General features: G+C 39.0%; 1 protein-coding gene across 3 annotated transcripts in view; it reads left to right on the top strand.

Moving 5' to 3' along the window:
* Positions 1 to 2,598: 2,598 nt before the first annotated feature.
* The window catches only part of pcdh1a (protocadherin 1a), a 68,462-nt gene continuing 47,932 nt past the window's right edge, over positions 2,599 to 23,128 (top strand). For all 3 annotated transcript variants that reach the window (XR_013329822.1, XM_077740971.1, XM_077740970.1), the window contains exons 1-3: positions 2,599 to 3,066; positions 8,621 to 9,435; positions 9,740 to 11,923. Coding sequence is in view for 2 of the 3 variants with exons in the window: in XM_077740971.1 (XP_077597097.1) it covers positions 3,057 to 3,066; positions 8,621 to 9,435; positions 9,740 to 11,923 (3,009 nt within the window). In the remaining variant the exon portion in view is untranslated. The remainder of the gene's footprint in view (positions 3,067 to 8,620; positions 9,436 to 9,739; positions 11,924 to 23,128) is intronic.

The following is a 23,128-nucleotide window of genomic DNA, read 5'->3' as shown; positions in this document are numbered from 1 at the left end:
TTTTTAGCTGAGGTTACCGGCATCTAAAAAGGATCTGAATAAGACATAAAATGTTGGATAAGTAGATTTGTAAACATCTAATTTGAGGTTTGTTGTGCTCATGGAAATTAATTGGAGTTTTTGAGTGGATTTTGAGGCATTTGAGATACAAATAATGGATTTTGATCAAAAACAATGAATGGTTTTTCAATGGGATTGTTGGTTTTAGTGAATTTTGAGGCACTTGAGGAACAAATGATGGATTTTGATCCAAAAATGAATACTTTTTAAATGCGATTTTTGATTTTAGTGAATTTTGACGGACTTGAGGAACAAATGATGGATTTTGATAAAAAACAATGAATACTTCTTCAATGCAATTGTTGATTTTAGTGAATTTGGACGCACTTGAGAACCAAATGACCGATTTTGATCCAACAATGAATGTTTTTTTTTTTTGGTTGATTTGGATGTCAGTAGATTTGTAGCCTTTTTTTTTTTAAATGTGAGGGTGTTTTACTTTTCTCTTTGGAGAGAAAGAGCAGACCACCTGTGTCAAATTCTGGAATTTTATTAATGTGTCTGGTTGGCCAGCTTTGCAGTAATAGTGCGTAGGTGGGTGCTCTGGTATGATTGGCTGGAGGACATTGTAAGCCTGAGTGGCAGACCTTAATGGGAGCCCTGGAGAGGTAACCCAACAGCTGTGTGTTTGCAGCTAATGAGAGATGGGGTCGGTGGCGAGGTTTAGGGTGGGGGTCCAAAATTTTGCCGGCAGAAAAAGCCTCTGATAAACTCAATAGTGGCAGAGATAGAAAATTATACTTCAGTTTCACAATGTAACAAAAAGAAAGAGAGAGCGCTGGTTGTCTAGTGGCTCCCGCTTCATTACTTATGACTAAGCGTTTACCATCATTGCCATTAGTGTTTTGGAAGAAAGGAAGAGAGAGTAATGTGGTGTGGGATGCTTTTGCACTCCCTACAGAGACATGCTGACTTCCAGTCTTGAGTAAAAGTCCACTGCTTACTATGATTACACTGCTCCGGCATTTCTGCTAACTCGTCCAAGCCAATGTAAGTACAGTAGGCCAATCTCGCATATGAATCATTCCACGTTTGCCCTTATCAACTGCAAAATGTCATTTCTCCTGGAAGTTGTGGTGCCATCCCATAAATCACAGACTGCGGGTTTTTCCATCACTTGTTGACTTTTGTTTCAGTGCTGTTTATTTTGATTGGATGTGAATGTTGGTTATGGCTAGTTATTCGAGTTTAAATGAGGTAGATGTTTATTCTTAAAAGTAAATTAGTTCATGTTTTTAATTTTGTTGTTCTTACAGGCGTATTTGGGGCGTGATAATAATATACTTTTTTATATTCTTGGTGGTTTTATGGAATTTCTGGGTCATCTCTTGTAGATTTGGGGGCTTTTTCAGGTCATGGAAGTAAATTGGGATGTTTTTTTGGTCAGGAATTGATCAATTTTGGATAAAAAGTGTCCTACTTATGTTTTTTTGTGAGTTTGGGAACTTTTCAAAGTTGCTTCAGTCAAAGTGTGGCAGAATTAAAAATATACTATGCATGGGGGGACTTTGTCTTGCAAATAATTCCCACTAATTTATGTTATGCACACTCAAAAATACAAGCATTGAGTTTTGATGCACAGCATTTGTTTACTTGCTTGTTTACTTTGAAATCTGTCTGTGGTGCATCACACTGAGAGACGTAGCAGATATTTCTTACACTCTATTCAATTCTACAAGGTTACTTCTCTATTCACTTTGGAGAAAATACTTTAAACTTTGCCCTCCATGTTTTTTCCCAATTCATATCTTTTACACACTACAAAATTTGGCAACTCACTACGCTGTTTTCACCATAAATATGAGCTACCACTAAAATTTGACAAAAAAATCCCCAGTTTTATTTGCAATTACGTCAGTCCTAGAGTCCAATCTGTATTTTCTCATTCCCCCCTTCCAAATCAAAATAGATTGGACGCCAATTTTTCTCACTTGTAGTCAATCAGTAAAGAAATAACCTTAAAAAATGAATAGCAAGTGAGTAAAAATCAACAGGGAATGATCCGTAACCTATTTCTCTCATTGCAATAAGACTACGACTACCCTTTTCGCCTGAGGGTGGCGCCACATGAATAAAGAGAAGCCTTTACCATCACCACCTTCAATTTTGAGTCCTCTCATGTTCAACATGGGATGCGTATCAACAAGTAACCAGTTGTACCTGTTGTTATTTAACATTCAAACAAGTGCTTTCCTCATTTTCCTATCATAGGATGGATTTTTTTTTTTGCCTGTCGGGATTAAACAACCCGGCCGAGGGGTGTGGGGGGGGAAAGAGCATCGGAGCCACCGAGTTCCATTTGGCAATCTGAGGTGACCCAGTTTAATGGGATCTTATTAAATTGCAGGAATCGAACAATTTCATGCTAGGCAGTCCGGGCGGAACGGGATGTTGAGTGTGAAGTTGCTGCGTTACGCAGCTGATGGGAGGGAGGGAGGGAGCCCCACCTCCCTTTCCTTCTCTTCCCATCCCATCCTCCTACTTACTGGTGCTGATGAGAGAGAGAGAGGGAGGGAGGAGAAAGAGAGGCAGTGAAGGCAGCATCTCGCCACCACTTGCTCTCTGGAACTGCTTCAGACGGGCTCTTTATTTAGACCCCGTCCTTTTTCCACAGACGCGTTTAGCTCCCTTTCGCCGCAAAGCGCGTCTTCAGGGCGCACTTTTTTTGGAGGGAAGGGGGGACAAACTTGGACATAAAGGGATGCGACAAGCGTTTTGACTGAGGGATTCGAACATGGCTCATAGGAAAGCCATTCCCACTGGAGTGAGGCCACTCATTTCGCAGGTTAATCGGCAAATTATTTAAAGGGAGATTGGATTTTTTTTTTGGGGGGGGAGAGTGGAAAGGAAAGGGAGGAGGTCAATTTTTTTCTTGGTGGTTGGATGAAATTGTCTGAATTTTAATGCGGGAAAGTTAGACGTGGATTGAAGTTATTTTTTTGGAGGAGGTTGGTGGATGTACTGGGTTTTTTTGGACGGATTGGGATCAAGTGCTCATGATTGGAGGTAATTATTCTTTTCTTTTTATTGGCATTTTATGTCGTGGATTGTTTTATATGTCGTGGTTTGTTAAGTAGGAACAAGTTGTGAATCGTGACTTGTCATTCACATCCAAACCATTGGAAGTGGAACCCCGTTTTGGACGTCTACGACTCATAAACGTATTAAAAACCTCCTTCAAAACGATGCAAACCGCCACACAATTGGACATCTCACCCCGTCAATGGCACAAACAGTCAATAATATGATAACAAAAAACAAATCTAGCCTTTACAGGAATGCACGCACTCACTCCGTCGCACTTGAGTTAGAAAAAGTGGCCGCACGTTGCACATAACGATATGCGGTAATTGCATTTTCTAATAGCATTAGGATTAAGTCAAGCAGAAAATGTGATCCATTTATAACATTTCTCCGTAGTCCTTTCTTTTTAGCAACAAATCACACACTAATTACGTGCATTAGCGTGGAAGGGGCTCGCTCAACAGTGGAATTTTTCGGGCGTCAAATAAGCCAACGTCGCTGCGGCTTCTTGCAAAAAAATTGGAGAGAAAATCTGTTCATCCACTTGGGAAATCTCCAAGTGAGAGTCTTGGGTGTTGTTTCAACCTCTCCGGGCTCATTTTAATAGTCTGTTAGACACGTGGCATGCACCTAAACCCCGATTCCTCCCCCGCCTCCCTTTTTCAAGGCTGTCAAAAGAGTCCACAAACACAACAGGGTTGTAAAAAGGTTCTAGCTCATATCCCGCAAAGTGCCTGGAACATGAGCCCTATCAATGTGCTCATCTCATCTGTGCGCTGGGCATGTTGAGAGATGAGATTCCATCAAGCTTTGCTCTTTCAGCTTCATTGGACGTGCCGTTGCCAATGCTTGTAATGAAGAATTAATTAACTGTGCTTTTCTTGCAACCACACAGACACACAAAAAAAGAAAAGAAGTTGAAACTGGGATGATCAGGAGTGATTCTAACCATCTATTTAAAGGGATAGAATAGATTAAACATAACAATATCTGTATCATTTTTTAAACATTTTTTAGTCTGAAAAATCTGGTTATATTCCGTTCTTTTATTTTTTTGTATCACTTTACCTCGCTTGGGTTGGAATGGCTGAGTACGAGTTTTTTTTAGGACAAATTGTATATGTTTTTATGAACATAGACAATATTTTAGTCGATAAAAAGAGAATATGTACTTGCTTTTTTTACTCGCTTTAATTTTCAGCAATAGGCTCATCATGGAGCATTTTCCTCAAATTAAACTACCAATCCTTAGTTTGCAAGCCCATTCTTATCCAAATTGACTAAAAGTTTGTCACCATCTACAAAAAAAAGTCAAATTAAAGCCACAAATCCTCAATTTCTATCAAAATAATTAATTTTCTCATCAATTCATCATGCAATGGTGGCAACTCTTGTAAATTTGACATCTAACGCCATCATTTGCATCTTTAAAAGCCTAAAATATGTAACCATTGCCTTCATGATTGGTCAGTATGAATACACCCTTACACAAATGTACTCCATCTAAAAGAAACATATTCAAAATGATTTCCAAACATCAACCATGTGAGGACATAGCCATTATTAACAGTGTGCGAAATGGGTTATAGATTTTTTCTCTTTTTTTTTTATTTAAAGATAATGCAAGTCAGGCAGTAGAGAATGGACCTATTTGAGATAATCATCCATTATGGTCATGTCCTGCAACTAGGGAGTAAAAAAAAAATCATTCCTTTCTCCCTTTTAATGACATTTTACCAATGCCATTCTGTGCTTTGCCAATAGCCTATTGTTAATTTACCAACATGCCTTGTTTGATTTTCCACTGGAGTCATTTGGTCTGTACCTGTAGCACGGCAAATGTCAGCCAGTCCGTCACCGCGTTGACTCAGTCCACAGAGTCATAGATCATCTGTCTCTATGGCAACCAGGACAGGCTGCAGCACAATTATGGTACGCTTTTCTTTTAGAATACCTCAGCTATTGTCCCGAACAACAGTTAGAAAGCAGAGAGAAGCAAATGGGACTTGATTCCATTTCTTTTCAGATAAAAGGACTCAAACCTGTTAGCTTAATACCTGAAAACTACTAAAGTAGACATATAATAGCATTTAAAGACGGTATATACACATAATGGATATACTAGCTCTCTGTATGGTTGACGTTTCATTTGATGGTTGATGATTCATTTCCTAATCTAATGTTAGAAATAATATTTAGATTTTTTTTCATAAATGGATTAAAAGAGCTGGATTAAAGGCCCTGAATATTCGGTTTTTTATAGATCTAAAACAATGTGTATTTTAGCTTTTTTTGAAATATATTTTTAGATTTTACTCAATGATTTTTGAACTAAAAACACAAAAATTTGATTAAAAAATGACAATTATTGATTCAAAAGGGGGAAAATGAGGACATTTAATATACATCTATACTCTTCATTTTAATTTGATCCTAAAACAGAAAGTCGGCACTCATGATTGACTTTCCCGGGCCACACAAGATGATGCAGCGGACCATAATTGGCCCCCAGGCCGCCACTTTGACACATGTGGCTTAGCTAATTGTTTGCCAATGAGAATTTGTAGAATACTTTTGACATAGAGTCAAAAACTGTTGGATTCCTGAGATAGTATTTCGTTTCTTTTACATTTTTAGTACTTCTCTACCTGTCAAACTGATACTGCAACCCAATTCTTGGTTGGTGCTGTTTACAAACCCAGCCAGTACATGTTTGTAAGAAGACCTCGTTACCTTTTAAGGTCAACGCCGTCTGTATAATAAGGCTTCAAAGTGCAGCTCCCTTGGGATGTAAAAGTAGGCTGAGTCTGACATCTTTCTAAAAGTTGATAATAGACTTGTAGAAGTTAGGAATTTGCTACCCAACCTTGGGGTCGTCTCAAAGGTTGACGGACACTGTGAGGGCTCCAGGTGAGAATCAATCACCTTGCAGTTAAAGTGATGTTTTTTGCCGGAAGAAGCTCAGCTGTAGTCGTGACACGGAAGGCAAGGAAGCCTTGAGGGAGCTTGGCGCGCCTGCCTAAATGCTGCCTTGCGGTCAGACGCTAAAAGGAATTGGAGGTGTACGCTGTCATTCAAAATGCCATTGAAAGTCATGCGTGGAACAGTAGCAAAAAAAGGAGTGGAAAGAAACAGCTGTGCCCTTTCCGACAAAAGAAAAAAAAGCTTTATGATCTTTCAAAAGTCCAAAAAAAAATGAAGGAAATATACTTTCTTCCTAGTCGAAATGGATTTTGTATGACATATCGAGCATGAATGGGGGCACCCTGACATTGGGGGCAAAGAGTAGCAGAGGTTTGGAGCTCCGCCCATGATTTCTTATTCTATATTTACGCAAGTAATAGGCATGGCTTGATTGTGACATGATTGTTATGGTTGATGACACTTATGCCTCAATATCTTCCAGTTGGCCTCTTGCCTGCTTTGCAGATGGCACCATGCCTCGCAGCCACAGCAAATTGAGCTTATTTTCTTTGGCTTTGTTCGTTTTCACAACCGCTTATCCTCACCAGGCTCGCGGGGGGTGCTGGATGGAGTCTGGGGAACCAGGCAGGGGAGATTCAACTTCGTGTTGTCTGTATAGTATGTTGAGATTGACTCATTTTATTAATTTGAAAACATGGTAGTCTTATTTTTGCTCAAGTTAACAGTGGGTGGGAGATTGGAGAATTTCAATTTGAGAAGGTAGGCATTTTTTCATTGAAATGATGAAATGCTATGCATTGGGCCAACATTGAAAGTGCAACAACGGCAAGGAGTGCAATTTCCTGCAAGTCAGCACTTTATTTCCCCTAAAAATGCGATTATCATCTGCCCAGCCAGATGGTGTGGTCGACCTGAACGGCGACAAGCTGATTCGGGGGCACATCTCCTACCTACCTACCCAACACGTTCCTCAGCATAAAAAGAAACTTGTTTATGTCGTTTGTTTGCTTTTATTATTGTTGGCATTGGGAAAGTTTACCAAAGCATTTACATGAAAACATAGCAGTTTTATTAACAGATGTATAGGTGTGTGGGTATATATATATTTTTTTTCATTTTTTAAGTAATAATTAATTTTAGGCTGATTAACTGGGCACTCATTGAACTAAAATGGCATAGAAACAGCTCATTTTTTCAATTCTAAATGAATGTGGATGCCAGGTCTGTATCAGATTACAATTTTTAAATACAAAATGGTCATTTTCCATATAAAGGGGACAAAAAAGTAGAACAAAAATACCTTAGAATGCTTTAAATATCTTTTCTGTCTCCATATTCTGCTATTAGGCCCCAAAAATGAACTTAAAAACCCTTAAATGCAAAAAAACTATACTATAAATCCTACAATCATCTGCAAAAAACTCTTGATAAACAAAAACTACATATGTTGATTGACTACTGCCTGTCTTTCCTACTTTTTTACACTTGGACAAGCTATCCCTCTTTATTCACACAATGTACATTTAACCTTTAGCTCACCAGGAACGTCGAACAGTACGAAACCTTTTGCCATTTCTCTAAATCTGCACATTTTCCGATCCTTGTTTCGCTAGCGAGATTCAACTTGAGGAGCACCGACAGAGCAACTTGCCAACGGCAACAATGACCCGAAAGAACTCGAATCAAAAGAGAAATGTTTTACTTCACACTTGCTTGTGCTCAAATAGAAAAAAAAATCATTTTCTTCATATATTTACGTCGTTGTATATATTTTTCTACGTAAAACTGCAACTAGGCGATAAAGAGCCAAAGCACGTCCATAGACATTTACCACTATCTGATCCACATTCATCATGCTGTATAATCGTCTTCTGTGATCATACAATAGTTCAGATGCTTCCTTCTAAAAAGGGGAAGAAAAAAAATAGCCCGGCAAGCTGGTGGACCTTTTATAGGCTATCTATAACTACATAATTCGTGTACTATGTGCTTTATCTTGTACGGAGATGTTTAACTTTGCAGAAAAAGAATGCAGTCGAGGCAAAAACACAAATCTGAACTGGGGTTGGGACCCTGAGGAGAACAAAAAAAAAAGAAAAAAGAGGCTTGCCATGCAGAAATAAAAGCACCTGGAAGTAAACCAGCTTGTTAAGCCTCTATACAGCACACTTTTAACTGATTGGGTGCTATTGATAGGAGTCATTTTGACTGGGACAGAGAGAATATACAATACCAATAATGTTTCAATTCAACCTTGCAGAACAATAATAAATAGAAGCCAATAAGTTCAATCTTTTTCTCTCAATAAGGCAATCATCCACTGCCAGAATTAAAATTAAATTATATTCATGAGTTAAAGTTTAATATTCAAGAGAGTTTAAAATCTAAATATCTACTGTTTTTAACAGTACTTAGATATTAAACAGTACTTAGATATTAAACAGAACTTAGATATTAACCTCTCTCTCTCTTAGATATTAAACTCCCTCTCTTAGATATTAAACTCTCACTCATGAATATAATTTTGAGAGCTGGTGACCAAACGTCGGGGCACCACAATGTCTTTACAGATGAACTGAAATTGACCTCCATGATCTTTGTCTTTTTACAGGAATATCTTCTCATGACCCCATGGAACAAAATCAACTAGTCATGCTGTTTTGGTTGGCGGTGCTGCTCTGCAGCTCCGCTCAAGGGAGCATTCTTTACCGGGTCCAAGAAGAGCAACCTCCCAACACTCTTATCGGGAGTCTGGCCGCCGACCAAGGCCTGCCAGACTCGGGTCATCTCTACAAACTGGAGGTCGGTGCCCCTTATCTACGCGTTGATGGAAAGACCGGCGATATCTTCACCACCGAGATCCCCATCGATAGAGAAACGCTGAGGGAATGCCGCTTACTGGTCCGGGGGAAACCCTGCTACCTGGAATTTGAAGTATCCGTCACGGACTTGATCCAGAATCAGAGCCCGAGACTAATTGAGGGACGCATCGAGGTGCAGGACATCAACGACAACACCCCACAGTTCCCTTCGTCAGTGCTCACCATTTCCGTCCCAGAGAACACAATCATGGGGGCGCTGTTCGCCATACCATTGGCGACCGACAGGGATACGGATAGGAACGGCGTGAGCGACTACGCCTTGACGGCGGGGCAAGATGCGACTACGTTGTTTGGTCTCCAAGTGGCGGATGACAGGAGTGGAAAGTTACCACAACTCATCGTTCTGGGGAACTTGGATCGGGAGTTCAAGGATTCTTATGACTTGACCATCAAGGCGGTGGATGGGGGGAATCCGCAACGATACAGCAGCGCTCTACTGCGAGTGGTCGTCACAGACGCCAATGACAATGCACCCAAGTTTGAAAAATTAACCTATGAAGCAGAAGTGTTGGAGAATAGCCCAGTTGGGCATTCTGTGCTGCAGGTAAGATTCCAGAGTTGCTTATTGACTTAAAAACATGATTTATCTAATTTTTTTTGTGCCAATTTTGATGATTAATGTCCAATTATAATGAATTTAAATGAGTTTTTTGACATCTAGTGCATTTGAAGTCGCAAAGTTGCATTTTTTCACCCAAAATTGCTTAACATTTTTTTCTGATATCACCCAATCATAAAATTCTGTAATATCTTTACATACGATGTAAAAAGCTCCTTACATATGATGCAGTGTAAGATTTTACAAGCAGAACGGCAACATCTTTTCTTTTTTCTCTCTTTTTTTGTAGGTCAAAGCAAACGACTCGGATATGGGCCCCAATGGAGAAATTGAGTACACGCTTCACCAAGCCGGAGACCCCGTGCCAAAATTCTTACGAATCGATCGCTCCAGTGGTATCATCTACGTCAAAGGACAATTAGACAGAGAAGAGATCGACAGTTTGTCCTTCTACGTGGTGGCGAGGGATAAGGGTCCACAACCAAAGAGCTCTAAAACCTTTGTCACCATTTTGGTGACGGACCAAAACGACAACGCTCCGGCTGTGGAGATACGAGGAATCGGGTTGGTGACTCATAGCCAAGGAGTGGCTAACATTTCCGAAGACATGCCGGTGGGAACAGCCGTTGCCTTGGTGCAAGTTTCTGACAAAGACGAGGGCGGGAACGCCGTGGTCACCTGCGTGGTCGCCGGCGATGTGCCATTCCAGCTTCGACCAATCAGCGACTCATCCAGCGACAACAAGAGGAAATATTTCCTCCAGACCACCACCCCACTCGACTATGAAAGGGTTAAGGACTATCGAGTGGAGATTGTGGCTGTAGATTCTGGAAATCCAGCGCTCTCGAGTACTAACTCGTTGAAGGTACAGGTCACGGATGTCAATGACAACTCCCCGGTTTTCTCCCCAACTTTGTTTGAGGTTGATTTTGCCGAAGAAAACCAACCGGGGGAAAAAGTTCTAGATGTGATAGCGTCCGATGCGGATAGTGGGACGAACGCTGAGCTTCTTTACAACATTGTGGCGGATCCGTCTATTAAGGGTTTATTTGAGATCGATCCAAATTCGGGTGAAGTCAGAGCCCGGAACCCGTTGGATCGAGAACACAAGGAACACTATGAGTTCCGGGTCACCGCCGCCGATAAAGGATCGCCTGTCCATAAAGGAACAGCCACCGTTGTCATCAAAGTCCTGGACCGCAATGACAATGACCCGAAATTCATGCTGAGTGGCTACAGCTTCTCTGTATTAGAAAACATGCCTCCCCTAAGCCCGGTGGGGATGGTAACAGTCATGGACATTGATAAAGGGGAAAATGCTCACGTTCAGCTCTCCGTGGAACCAGACGGAGGCAAATTTGTGGTTCAAAACGGAACCGGCACCATCTTATCCAGCCTCTCCTTCGACAGGGAGAAAGAAAGCAGCTATACTTTTCGTCTCAAGGCGGTCGATGGAGGGCAACCTCCTAGATCTTCTTATGTGGGCGTTACTATCAACGTACTGGATGAAAATGACAATGATCCTGTCGTCACAAAGCCTTCTAATTCTTCATTCAGGCTTTTGTCGCCCTTGGCATCTCCCGATAGCCACGTGGAGATGGTAGAGGCCGAGGATTTGGACAGCGGGCCTAATGCGGAGCTGATCTTCAGCATAGCCGGTGGTAACCCCTACCAGTTATTCCGCATCTCGCCATCTAGTGGAGAGATCACTCTGGCAAAGGAGATGGCTCCAAAATATGGCGGACTTCATCGCCTGGTTGTCAAAGTGAGCGACAGAGGCAAACCGGCACGTCACGCCACCGCTTTAGTCCACATCTACGTCAACGAAACCATTTCCAATGTCACCTTCGTGGAAGCCCTGGTCGGGCACAGTCTTTACACTCCCCTAGACCGAGATATCGCCGGCGATCCCGACCACGGCTTCGCCGTGCAACGAGGCAACATTTTATTCGGAAGTCTAGCCGGCGTGGCGGGTGTCGTCCTACTCATATTGGCGGTAGTTTTCATACGTCACCGCATCCAAACGGAAACAAAGAGTGGATATCAACCTGGCAAGAAGGAAACAAAAGACTTATACGCACCCAAACCGCCCGTCAAAAATGCCAAAGGCAAACGAGGCAGAAAGGGAAAACCTCCAAAATCTCCCAAACCACTCGGGGAAGACGAGGAAGTGGGCCTACAAAAGAGCCTGAAGTTCAACCTCGATGAAGTCAACGATAGCCCCAGGATACATCTGCCCTTGACATACTCGCCGGAAAGCCCCGACATAGGCCGCCACTACCGCTCCAACTCGCCATTGCCCTCCATTCAGCTTCAGGCCCAGTCTCCCTCTGGTACTCAAAAACATCAGGCGGTCCAAGACCTTCCAGCTACCAATACCTTTGTAGGCACTGGAGGAGATGACCATTCCACTGGCTCAGACCAGTACTCTGATTACAGCTACAAGACAAGTCAACCCAAGTACAACAAACAGGTAAGATCATTCATATTATACTATTATATGTCAATGTTAATGGTCCACTGAATTGGTTTTAAGCATATATCCTTAGAGGACCATCATAACTTGATTTAGATGCTGTCATGTATGTTTTATGTAAATGTAGAACACTCATTAGAAGGCTGTGAAAAAAGGTGAGATTGCCTGGACCCAACAGGGGCTAATTATCGGCTCCTAATTGCGGAGATGAGTCATTGCAGCACCCATCGCGCGATATCACACATTTCAGTGCCAGATGAAAAACAAAACCTAAAGTCGTGGAAGTAAAGATGATGTTGTCAAGATACGCCAAGAATGAATAATCACTTGCATACAAATCATTAAAAAAAGCTTTCCTAATATAATAATAGACATAAACTACAAGAGCAATGCATTGTAGCATTCAACACACTGTAAAAAATTAAACTTTCCAAAATTTTAATTTTTTTTTAGTATTAGTAACTCATTTTAAACAATTTGACTTGATAAAATGTGTTATGCGGACTTGAATTATTGTGCGTGTGGGTGTGTAGGTGTGTTTGTTTGGTTTTGGGAGGGCGTACATTTGTTAGTAAGCAGCATATGAAATCTTAAATTGTGCCAGCTTGAAATGTTAAATTGTCATTCGTTGAAATATTAAGTTTTGTGACTGCCTTTTAAAGGAGTGGAAGGCTATACATTAGTCAGACAGGCTATGCAGCCTACTTGACAATGCATTGTAGTGTCATTAAGAAGACCCAGTTTTTCTTAAATGTCCTGTTCAGTTTTCCTAAGAGGTAGATTACTGCTTTTTTCACGATATAACATAAGCCTGTCATGGCTATAACAGTAGCTTTGCTGTTGTAACAAAAGCCAGCATCAATAACAGCATTGTTAATCATAAGGTAAAGGGCACGGGGGTAACATCTGTCCTATTACTTGGCAGCAACTTCATTATACATTTTGACCAATCTGTTCTCCCTGATGTGAAATGGGATGCCGTACATGGAAAAACATCTGTGATGTCACAGATCTTTAACATCTGTTGTTTTGCAGCCTGTCAGTCATTGGGTATTTTCGCATTGTTTGTGACATTAGAAAAGAAACGGGAAGTGCTGAGGACTATTTTGGTACCGTTTCAGCTTACTTTTTTTTTTTTTTTTGCTGCATCCATAGACACGGCCTGTGGCTTTTCTTTCCTAATGTTGTCATTAATGGTGACGGTGCTGATTGCTTGTTAAACTGACACAATCTACAAGAGCTTGTGATCACTTGAGATGTTAGCCAGCATCTGGTAAAAGTCTTAGACTGCTTCAATAGATGTTTACAATAAAAAGAAGAAAAGAGGGATCTTTCTCTTAGCCGTATGTTGCCTATTTTGGTTTTTCTAATTATTATTCATGTCTAGGAGAATTTACATAAATAGGGATATTTAATATTATATGGAGTTCAGGTATTTACTGAGGTTAGAATTGGAGAAAAAAGCCTTCATTAATATGCAAGCATTAAAAAATGCACCTAAAAGCTCTCAATAGTAACACTAATATTTTGTGCTTGGTGACACATTCAAATATGTAGTCATTTTTAATAATTTAGCTAAATTATTAGATCGATTTCATAACTTTAAATAAGGGTTGGCCGATATGGCTTAATGTTAATCTTCTGTCTTTTCTACCACTACACAATCTTTTGGTTGTCGCAGAATCTTCATGTTTTTTCATTATTAGCACTGCCTTATACCCTCTCTCTAAAAAAAATCAAATCAAATACACAAGTTCTTTAGGTAAAGCTTTCTGAAGGCTCAGCTTTCCAACGGCGGCGGCGTTCCCCTCAGCTGCGATATTATATCAGCACACATCCCATCCTCCTTACCTTCTGCCAGGCAGATTACTGCTTTTATCAATAAGAAGCTTAGCACCAAAGTGTCCCTCAATAATACACCATGGTATATTTCCTTCTCTGGAGGCTGCTTTAACTCTTTCACTGCTTTTGACCATCATAAACGTCCAATCCATGTGACATTTTTCATCCTTCATCTCTTGTTCATTTCAATTACTTGCTATCCAATCTAGTTTTAAACTACCACAATTGTCAGACTATAACCTTTTTGAAAGATGTGACTTGTACATGAAAAATAGAATGTTTGCTTTTGTAGTCCGAATATAACAGTACCGTATTTTCACGACTATAAGGCGCACTTAGTCTTAAATTTTCTCCAAAATAGACAGGGCGCCTTATATATGGAAAAACATTAAAATATCATTAGTTGAGGGTGCGCCTTATATATGGAAAAACATTAAAATGTGTCATTCGTTGAGGGTGCGCCTTATATGTGGTGTGCCTTATGGTTGTGAAAATACAGTAATTACCACTTGGAATTAAAAATTAACAAGAAAGTGACCAACAATTAACATAGCACAACAATAGACCTCCAATTGATATAAATTGCAAAGGCTGGGTGTCAATATTAATATTTCACTGACATTAACGCCACTAGACGTCTAATCCATTTGGACTGGGAGGAGCAAATGAAAATCCGTTCCTTAGCAACGGCAGCCAATGAGTTAGTGTCTATTTGGTTGTTTCTTTCTGCCCCCCCCCCCCCCTTGCCCACACTTTTGCAAATTCTCATCACTTTCCATTTCTGCATATTTGCTTTCCACTTTATTTAACCGTCAGTGAAAGAAACTACTGATACATAATGTATCCTTCTACTGGGGTCACATTAGGAACCTCCAAATGGTCCAGAGAGGAGCATCCCCCCGTCAGACATACTGCCCCATTAGAAGTCTGAACCGCACTATAAAAGCCATTAAGGTCCATTAGGGAGGCGCTCCGGTCCTCCACAGGCACCTCTAAGGCCAGCCGGGCTCGACGGTGCACACTTAAAGACGGTCAAAAACGGACTTGATTCGTCATTAAATCGTAATGTATCTTCATACCCAACTGTATGTCAGTAGTAGTTTATCAAAAAACATTTGGGTTTCAAAAATGCAAGGCTTGCCTGACAGCTGTTTTGCCTTCAGACTCATTACGGTGGATTTCTGGTTAGAAAGGCAGTACATAATGCAGGATATCATGAAATGTAAATCAGCGCCTGGAATGATTGCGCTTAAAGAGATCCCATCAGAGATTTCACGCAGTCTTTTATCATTTCTCCTCGGCAAACGCCAGCACGGTCACCTCCTCCGTTGGGACCAAATGCATGCAGCTGTGAGCTTTCAGCACCGTGACTGGTGCGCCGCTGCTTATTATTGCTTGATGAGCTTGACCCAAATTTTACACACAACCACACATTTTCCAAAGCCTTTTTTTCCAAATCTAAAACCCAGATCAGCTCAAGACTAAAACCTGAATTGCCTATCAAATCAAATAAATAAAATACATTATAAATATATATTTATGTACATGAAAAATATATGAAAAAAATTATATTTTTATATATTTATGGAAAATAGACAAAAACAATTATATATATATATATATATATATATATATATATATATATATATATATATATATATATATATATATATATATATATATATATATATATATATATATATATATATATATATATATATATATATATATATATATATATATATATATATATATATATATTTATACATATATGCACATATATACACATATGCACATATATACACATATATGCACATATATACACATACATACACAGATATACACACATACACAGATATACACACATATACACACATACACACATATACACACATATACACATTTATACACATGTACACATTTATACACATGTACACATTTATACACATATGTACACATGTACACATATGTACACATATGTACACATATATACACATAGATACACATAGATACACATAGATACACATAGATACACATAGATACACATATACGTATACACATATATACATATTATATGTATGTGTATGTGTGTATGTATGAGTATTTATATGAATTATATGTATATAATTTTTTTTTAATTTCTGGGAACATCTATTGACATCCAGTCTACCTTAGGGTATTATTATTCTGACGCAAAATGAATAAACATTGGCAGAGCAGCTACAAATGTGCATACGTTGTTTAGAAGTGGTTCTAAAATGCCTCGCAACTATCATGTTTCGGCCAAACAAAATGTTCTTTTATTAGATCAAGGGAGTAAAAAAAAAATAGTTTTTGACAAATTAGGCTGCACTAATGACTGTGTGTTTGTGTGGCTGGGGGGTTACTTTGGATTGGTGTAAAGTTAGTGGGGTGCTGGGACAAAAATGTCCTACTAAGTGGGATAATGAACCGAAAGAAATGTCTACATAGTTCATCTACTTACTGAGTCTGCCATTTGTGTGGTGCCTAAAAGTTAATCATGTGCATTGGTGGTTTTCAATTAAGTCATATATGTGTGTATTTTTCCTATAGTCTACTAGTCAGAGAATATTTATATTTTCTTCCTTATTTAACCAAATACATTTAAAATGATACTTCGTTAGTCTACAGTATAGTTTGCTTCTTTAATCTACCCACTTTGAACCCTGCCTCTTGTGTTTTTAGGACTAATACATGGATATTTCCAGGTTAATAAGTCTGTAAATATCCCATAATACAACACAGACACCTGCGGCTTCTACTCCAAATATTCGAGTAAATCACGACAAAAATGAGTTTGACACACTTGCGCTAGGTAATTTAGCAAAGCGTCAGAATTCATCTCAGAGGCGTTACTTTCATAAATAAGCAAACAATAGAGCCACTATAGCAGTCTTATTGACATTTGGGGCAAAGTAAAAGATAAGCAGTGAATAAATCATCAGCTATACAGATTAATGTCGCCCGTCTTAGAGCTGAAAAGTTTATTTTATGAATATTCCTATTGTCAAAATAGTAGGGGACGAAAAAATAAGTACATAACAATACTTTTTCTAGAGCATTGATGCATAAAAGCATGATTTTTTTCTTCCAATTTAGCTCTAGTTAACAATAAGTGAACATGATGAATGCAAATTTTGCCCTGGACGGCGAGCCGCCATAATTCATAAACCCGATTTTAAACATTCCAACACATCAAAAACAAAAAAAGCTTGACGACAAAAGGTAAAGATGTGAAAGACCAGTGCCAGATGAAAACGCTAAAAGTTAAAAATACTTTTAGCGTCGTGGAAACAGAAAAGCTGAAGAGCTATCTCTCTCTCAGTAGGTACGAATAAAAGAAGACTTGAAGGGTTGAGGGTACCAAAAAGAAAATGGTGGGCGGCTTGTGAAAAAGACTGCCGTTTGAAAAAGGCATAAAAGCGGCGGTTGGGGCCGTGGGGATGCTTCATTTATCACTGTCACATCACTTAGTTTCCCCTTCATAACTGCAAGGGCGGGATAGGAAGGGGGATAGATAGGAAGAGGATAGGACGCGATGGGATGGGATAGGATGGGATCTGGCCCACCAAGCAAGGGCCTGGATGCTCTCCAGCACCTGCCCCATCCAGGCCGCCTATCACCACCAAGGGGGATGGGGATGGGTGGGGTTTCGAACCCATGCAACCATGCATTCGCTGGCAACTGACAATTTTGTCTGCTTGTGTGAACATGTTCATTGAGCTTCATCAAATGCATCTCCCAGGAGATGCCGCGACATGTAGCCTGAAGCTAAATCATCTATTTTAGTCAATGGCATGCCTGAGTGATGCCAGCATTTCTTTCTTTTTGGATAGATGAACCCTTTCTAGGCCACTCATTGTTATCCATCCATGGCATGTGTCGCTTATGTATGAAACAAAAGCATCTGGTGGTAGGGAAAATCACAGTGGTTATTTTTTATGGGCCTAAAACTGCTACAAGGGGACTCAGAAATACGGTAAAATAAACATGATGGAATCAAAAATGTACTAGTGACCCTGGTATGGCCCTTAGAAGTACAGGTAGTGACCAGTAAAAGATAAAAGAGATGGTTTAAATGACTTAAAATAAACATGACACAATCAAAAATGTACAAGTGACCCTGAAATGGCCCAAAATGAACACAAAAATAACATATTTTCTTTGTAAATGGCTTTGACCCTTATTTAACTTCTAAACCATAATAGTTATTCAATTTATTTAGATCAAATGATCTTTGTTATTGTAAAATGTACTACAAAATTAACTAATTTGGAGTTTAAATGCTCATCATTCAATTGAGTTTGGGGCAAAAAAACTACCAAAATTTGCATTTCACATTCCGTCGTTGTCAATTTATAAAAATAATAATAATATATCAACTTAATAATGTTATTTGGAGCATTAGCCATAGTTTTATTCATTAGAATTGTATTGATTTAGTTTTTATTAACATTATAATCACATCTCATTTGATTTATTCATCAAAAAACATTAAAAAGTAGCTCAAAATTTCCAATTTACAAACAACCATTGCTTATATCCTTAGTTACATTAATCCTAATTACCATAACTTTCTTAACAAATAAATAATATAAACTACTAATTTCCCTCTCACATTGAACTCTCCAACTATAGATTTTTTTTTAATGAGCTGCATGATTTTGACATTTTTTACAGTTGATTGGTTAGTTTCCAGCTTGTAAAAGGGCATATACATCCTATGAATTGATTTTGTGTGCATTAAAATGGATATTTGGACTTGGAAGGGACATCGTTTAGTGTCATTAACCAAGAGTAGCAACAAGGATGACGGAATAGCTCAGCAGTGATTATTGTTGAGCTTTAATGACTGTCTTGCTCCTGTAATAGACCTTCTGGGCTGTTGAAATGAGATGCCAAGCAGAGAAGACAATTAATTGCTTGGCTTCTTTTGTCCCATGTGTATACTATGTAGGACTCAAACCTTGCTAAGATAAAAGCTTAGGGACACCTTAATAACGTCAGACCATCTGAAATTTATCGCCACGTATTGTTTCAGTTCACTCCTTCTATCTTGTTGTCTCACATTCAGGTCAGAAAACTCTAAATAAGGTTCAAATATTGTACTAGCGAATAAAAAAATCACTTTTTTGGACTTTGTCGACAGCCCAAAAACTTGAATGAGTTCATAAAACAAAGTGAAAAGAAAATAGCACTCTTATGTAACAGATTTTATCAGATTTTAGAGCATTTATAGGTTGCTCCGTAACGACGTTTTCATTGGTTTCGTTGCTTTGGGAAGAACGGGAATACTTAAGTGTGTACTCTTGAGACGTGGCCAAAGCTTCCAATTATCTTTTTTATAATAAAGCAATGAAACTAGCCGTGTTGGGGCACTATAACTTAATTACTGAAAATGTGCTGATAAGAGGTGATGCTTTGGTGAGTTCAGCGTAACTGTTGTTCTCGGTGTAGACGACATGAATGGCTTCAACTGTAATTGGTAAAATGAGCCTTCTGTGGGAAATGTGCTTAGCAGTCAGTTCTGGCTCAGATGGTTTGTTGATTTTTTTTCGTCTTCTTTTTTTTTACCCCTTTTTTTTCAATTAATGCAAATCCAAGGCTAATTTACACAGGCCTTCTGCTTGGTAGTGCAGCGTCCATTCAAATTCCGTCAATTCACATTCAATGTGTGCACGGTGTTGTGAATGCTCATGAGCAAAAATGCCTTTGGCCAATATTGGAGAGGCCAACTGAGAATTGAAGTTTGACAGATTAAAGCTAAATTTGAACTGATCAGATGCTATTGGCGGTGATAGACGTCCAATTTATGAATAAGTGGCTGGAGTATACTCAAAAAGTAACAGAAAATAATAGTAATGTACATGATTTAATCTCAGATTGGTCCAAAATCTACAAAAACCCACAAAAAATCAATTAAAAGTACTGCTAAAATGACTTAATCACCATCCCAATCAAATTATTATTTTTAAACAGGCTGTTGTTGCTGATTTTTTTTAGCAACAGGCCTCCAATCCCTTTTTGACCAAAAATATTTGCCAAAATTTCCTCCATTATTATCAACAATAGTGCAAAATCACTGACAACAAATAGAGTATTGACACGTTTGCCCTCAAGTATTATCAAGTTTTTTTAATGCATTCATATACAAGCAGAAGGATGACTTATATTAGATTTTTAAGTCAATTATGATAATATTTTGCATAGTGTCTTTATTGACACAAAATACTCAATACAGTTGCCTGCAAATTCCACTGACTGCTCTGATTTCTTTGGGATTGGGTTATCATTGTTATTTAATTTCTATTTTGCCCCGAGTGCCCGCACGCCGTGCTCTTTCCAACACTACTGCATTGTGGACGTATGAATACAGCGCCGTAAACATTTGCCGCTCTTCTATTCAAATTGGTAGCCGACTCCGACGTCCGTTGAATAGTACGTTTCACTGTGAATTATTCCAATTACATTTGGGCGCAGTGTATTCGGAAGGTCTGCCTGACAGATTTGCACTCATTTAATGCGCCCTAAACGTAGCACTGCCGCTTAACAGACTCTCATTTCCATCATAATCATTTCCAAAAGCAATGCATTTTTAATGTTCATAAACAGGAATGTTGCCACTAAATTGTTGATACGGATGTCATCATTGGAGCAAGTCTTTTTCTAAGATATTGATGGCGTACAAGACTAAAACTCGCAAAAATTCCAAGTTTAGTTTGACTGTGCCTGGTTAAATCCAGTCACGATCGGACTAACGATGCCAATTTATTGACGGCACTTGGACGTTTGGTCGCCGGTCAAATGGTTTACTGTTGAAGCCAGCTCTCAAAATTATATTAATGAGAGAGAGTTTAATATCTAAGAGAGAGAGTTTAATATCTAAGTACTGTTTAATATCTAAGTAATGTTTAATATCTAAGTACTGTTTAATATCCAAGTACTGTTTAATATCTAAGTACATTTGACCAAAAGACCGGGGACCAAACGTCCAGTCACGCGTGACCGTGATAGAAAAAAATTAAAATGAGCTGCTTTTTGACAGGTTCATATTTAAAACACATTGACTGTTCTATCCGTTTTGAAGCCAGATCATTTAATAATTTAACTCACTGGCCGTGTCCAATTCATTTGGACTGGGAGGGATGACATGGACTATTGTTATTAGAGTCTTAAATGAGGCATTTTAATTAAGAGTCTATCTTATCGCGGCAATGCAGGCCTGTGGTTTTGATAGCAGGCGGCTCTTGAAGGAAGTGGAGTGATCCAGTTTGAAAGGTTTGCAAACTCCGACTGATTAGCCGTTTCCTGCGAGCAACACGCAAAGGCTTGTATACACCCGCCACCGCTGCACATTAACAATGCACCCAGCATTTTAGATGCAGATCAGCCCATAGGGAGAGTTTAGGCCTTTCATATGATAATCTACACAAGTTATTAATAGCCTGTCACTAAACGAATGCAGATTGTAAAGAGCTGGACAGGCAAGAGAGAATATCGATTCTATTTCAACATTTTTTTTTTTTGTAGGAGCCAATTGGATTTATACACAATGAAGATGCCGTGCAATGATTACACGTTTATCCTCACGAGGGTTTATTGATTTATTCATGAATTTTGTCGTATTTGGCTCATTGTTTGTCTTTGATAACAGTTGATGTCCTATTTGATTGAAATATTTTCAGTCAGAAAGGTTTGGTGTCTAGTGCCGACAATATAAACATTATTTTATAATTTTTCCATTTGTTTTGTTGTAATTTTATCCTCCATAAAGGGTGCTCGGACGTTTGGTCGCCAGCATTTTGGTCGCCAGTCAAATGGTGACAGGGAGTTTACTGTTAAAACCAGCTATATCTAAATATCTACTGTTTTCAACAGTACTTAGATATTAAACAGTACTTGGATATTAAACAGTACTTGGATATTAAACAGTACTTAGATATTAAAGAGTATTTAGATATTAAACTCTCTCTCGCATGAATATAATTTTGTGAGATGGCTCAGAAGTAGTAATGCATTTGTATCTGCTGATCCTGATACTATACCAAGTTTTTTTTGTAGTATTTTATCCTACAAGCATGTTTTGTACTCTTTTCTTCCCCTGATAAATGCATAGAGTTGTTTTTTCTGACTTCCTAGAAAATAGAAAGAAGTGATCATGTTAGAGATTTCTTTTTAGTTTCTTTTCTTTATCCCCCCCGAGCAGTATCCGTGCAAGAAATGTAGACATGCTCACCGTATAAAGTCCGTGCCCAGCCTGGCTAGAAACCGAAGGGGGACAAAGGCAAACGTATTACAATTTCAGCAGCAAAAGAATAAAAAGAAGAGCAGTGAGTGAGTGGGTTGAGGTCAAGAAAAGGTGATGGCAGAAATGGCTTGTAGTGACTCACCTGGGGATTAGGCCAGGTGTACGGGGGGCATCCAGACGCCAGTGGGCTGCCTCGTTTTATAGAGTGGGAGGATTGCGCGTCAATCTTGCTCTTTGTACTACTCTACTAGTCTTTTAAGTGGAGACGCTGTTGCTAGGAGACAAGAAATGAGACTATTTGAAACGGCTTCAAATCAAACACTTGTTACTCTCTTCATTGCCAACAAATTAAATTATTAAGATATGTTTGCGGGGAAATAATGCACGGGCTCAGGACTGTCGTGACCGGATGTTTGGTTGCCGGTCTTTTGGTCGCCGGTCTTTTGGTCTCCAGTCAAATGTACTTAGATATTAAACAGGACTTAGATATTAAACAATACTTAGATATTAAACAGTACTTGGATATTAAAATATCTCTCTTTTATATCAAACTTTCTCTCATTAATATAATTTTTAGAGCTGGTTTCAACTCTCTGTCACCGTTTGACCGGCGAACAAAAAACGTCTGAGCACCCAGAACTGTAGTTTGATATATGATGAAATCTAACTTTGTCTTATTTTAATGGGGTATCTAGAGAGAAATGGTGGGTGACATTTACAGCAAAATTCAAATACGCCCCAGGCATACACCAACGGCATTACATTTTACACACTTGTTGGTTTTTTGACAGTATATCTAGACAACTGGTGGGATCCTCATGGAGATTTTGAGTTGGTTTAAGTCCAATGCCAGTTTCTACTAAGAAAAAAAATCATTCTTTTAACCTATTCTTAAATAGAAGAAATAAAACACTATTGATCAAAATCAAATCTCTGAAGACATGCTCTGAATCGACAAGGTTTTTGATATTGTGAGCCGCAGGACTTGAATAGTATTCACTTATCCAAATGTGTCAAAACATTAATTCTTACAGAAGGCAGTCGGAAAATGGAGACAAGTGAGTGAAAATAGCAGAAAGGAAAGTGCAACT

This window comes from Stigmatopora nigra, chromosome 19 (assembly GCF_051989575.1).
Source record: "Stigmatopora nigra isolate UIUO_SnigA chromosome 19, RoL_Snig_1.1, whole genome shotgun sequence".
In the NCBI taxonomy this organism is placed as follows: Eukaryota; Metazoa; Chordata; class Actinopteri; order Syngnathiformes; family Syngnathidae; genus Stigmatopora; species Stigmatopora nigra.
This window is presented reverse-complemented; position numbering and strand designations above follow the sequence as displayed.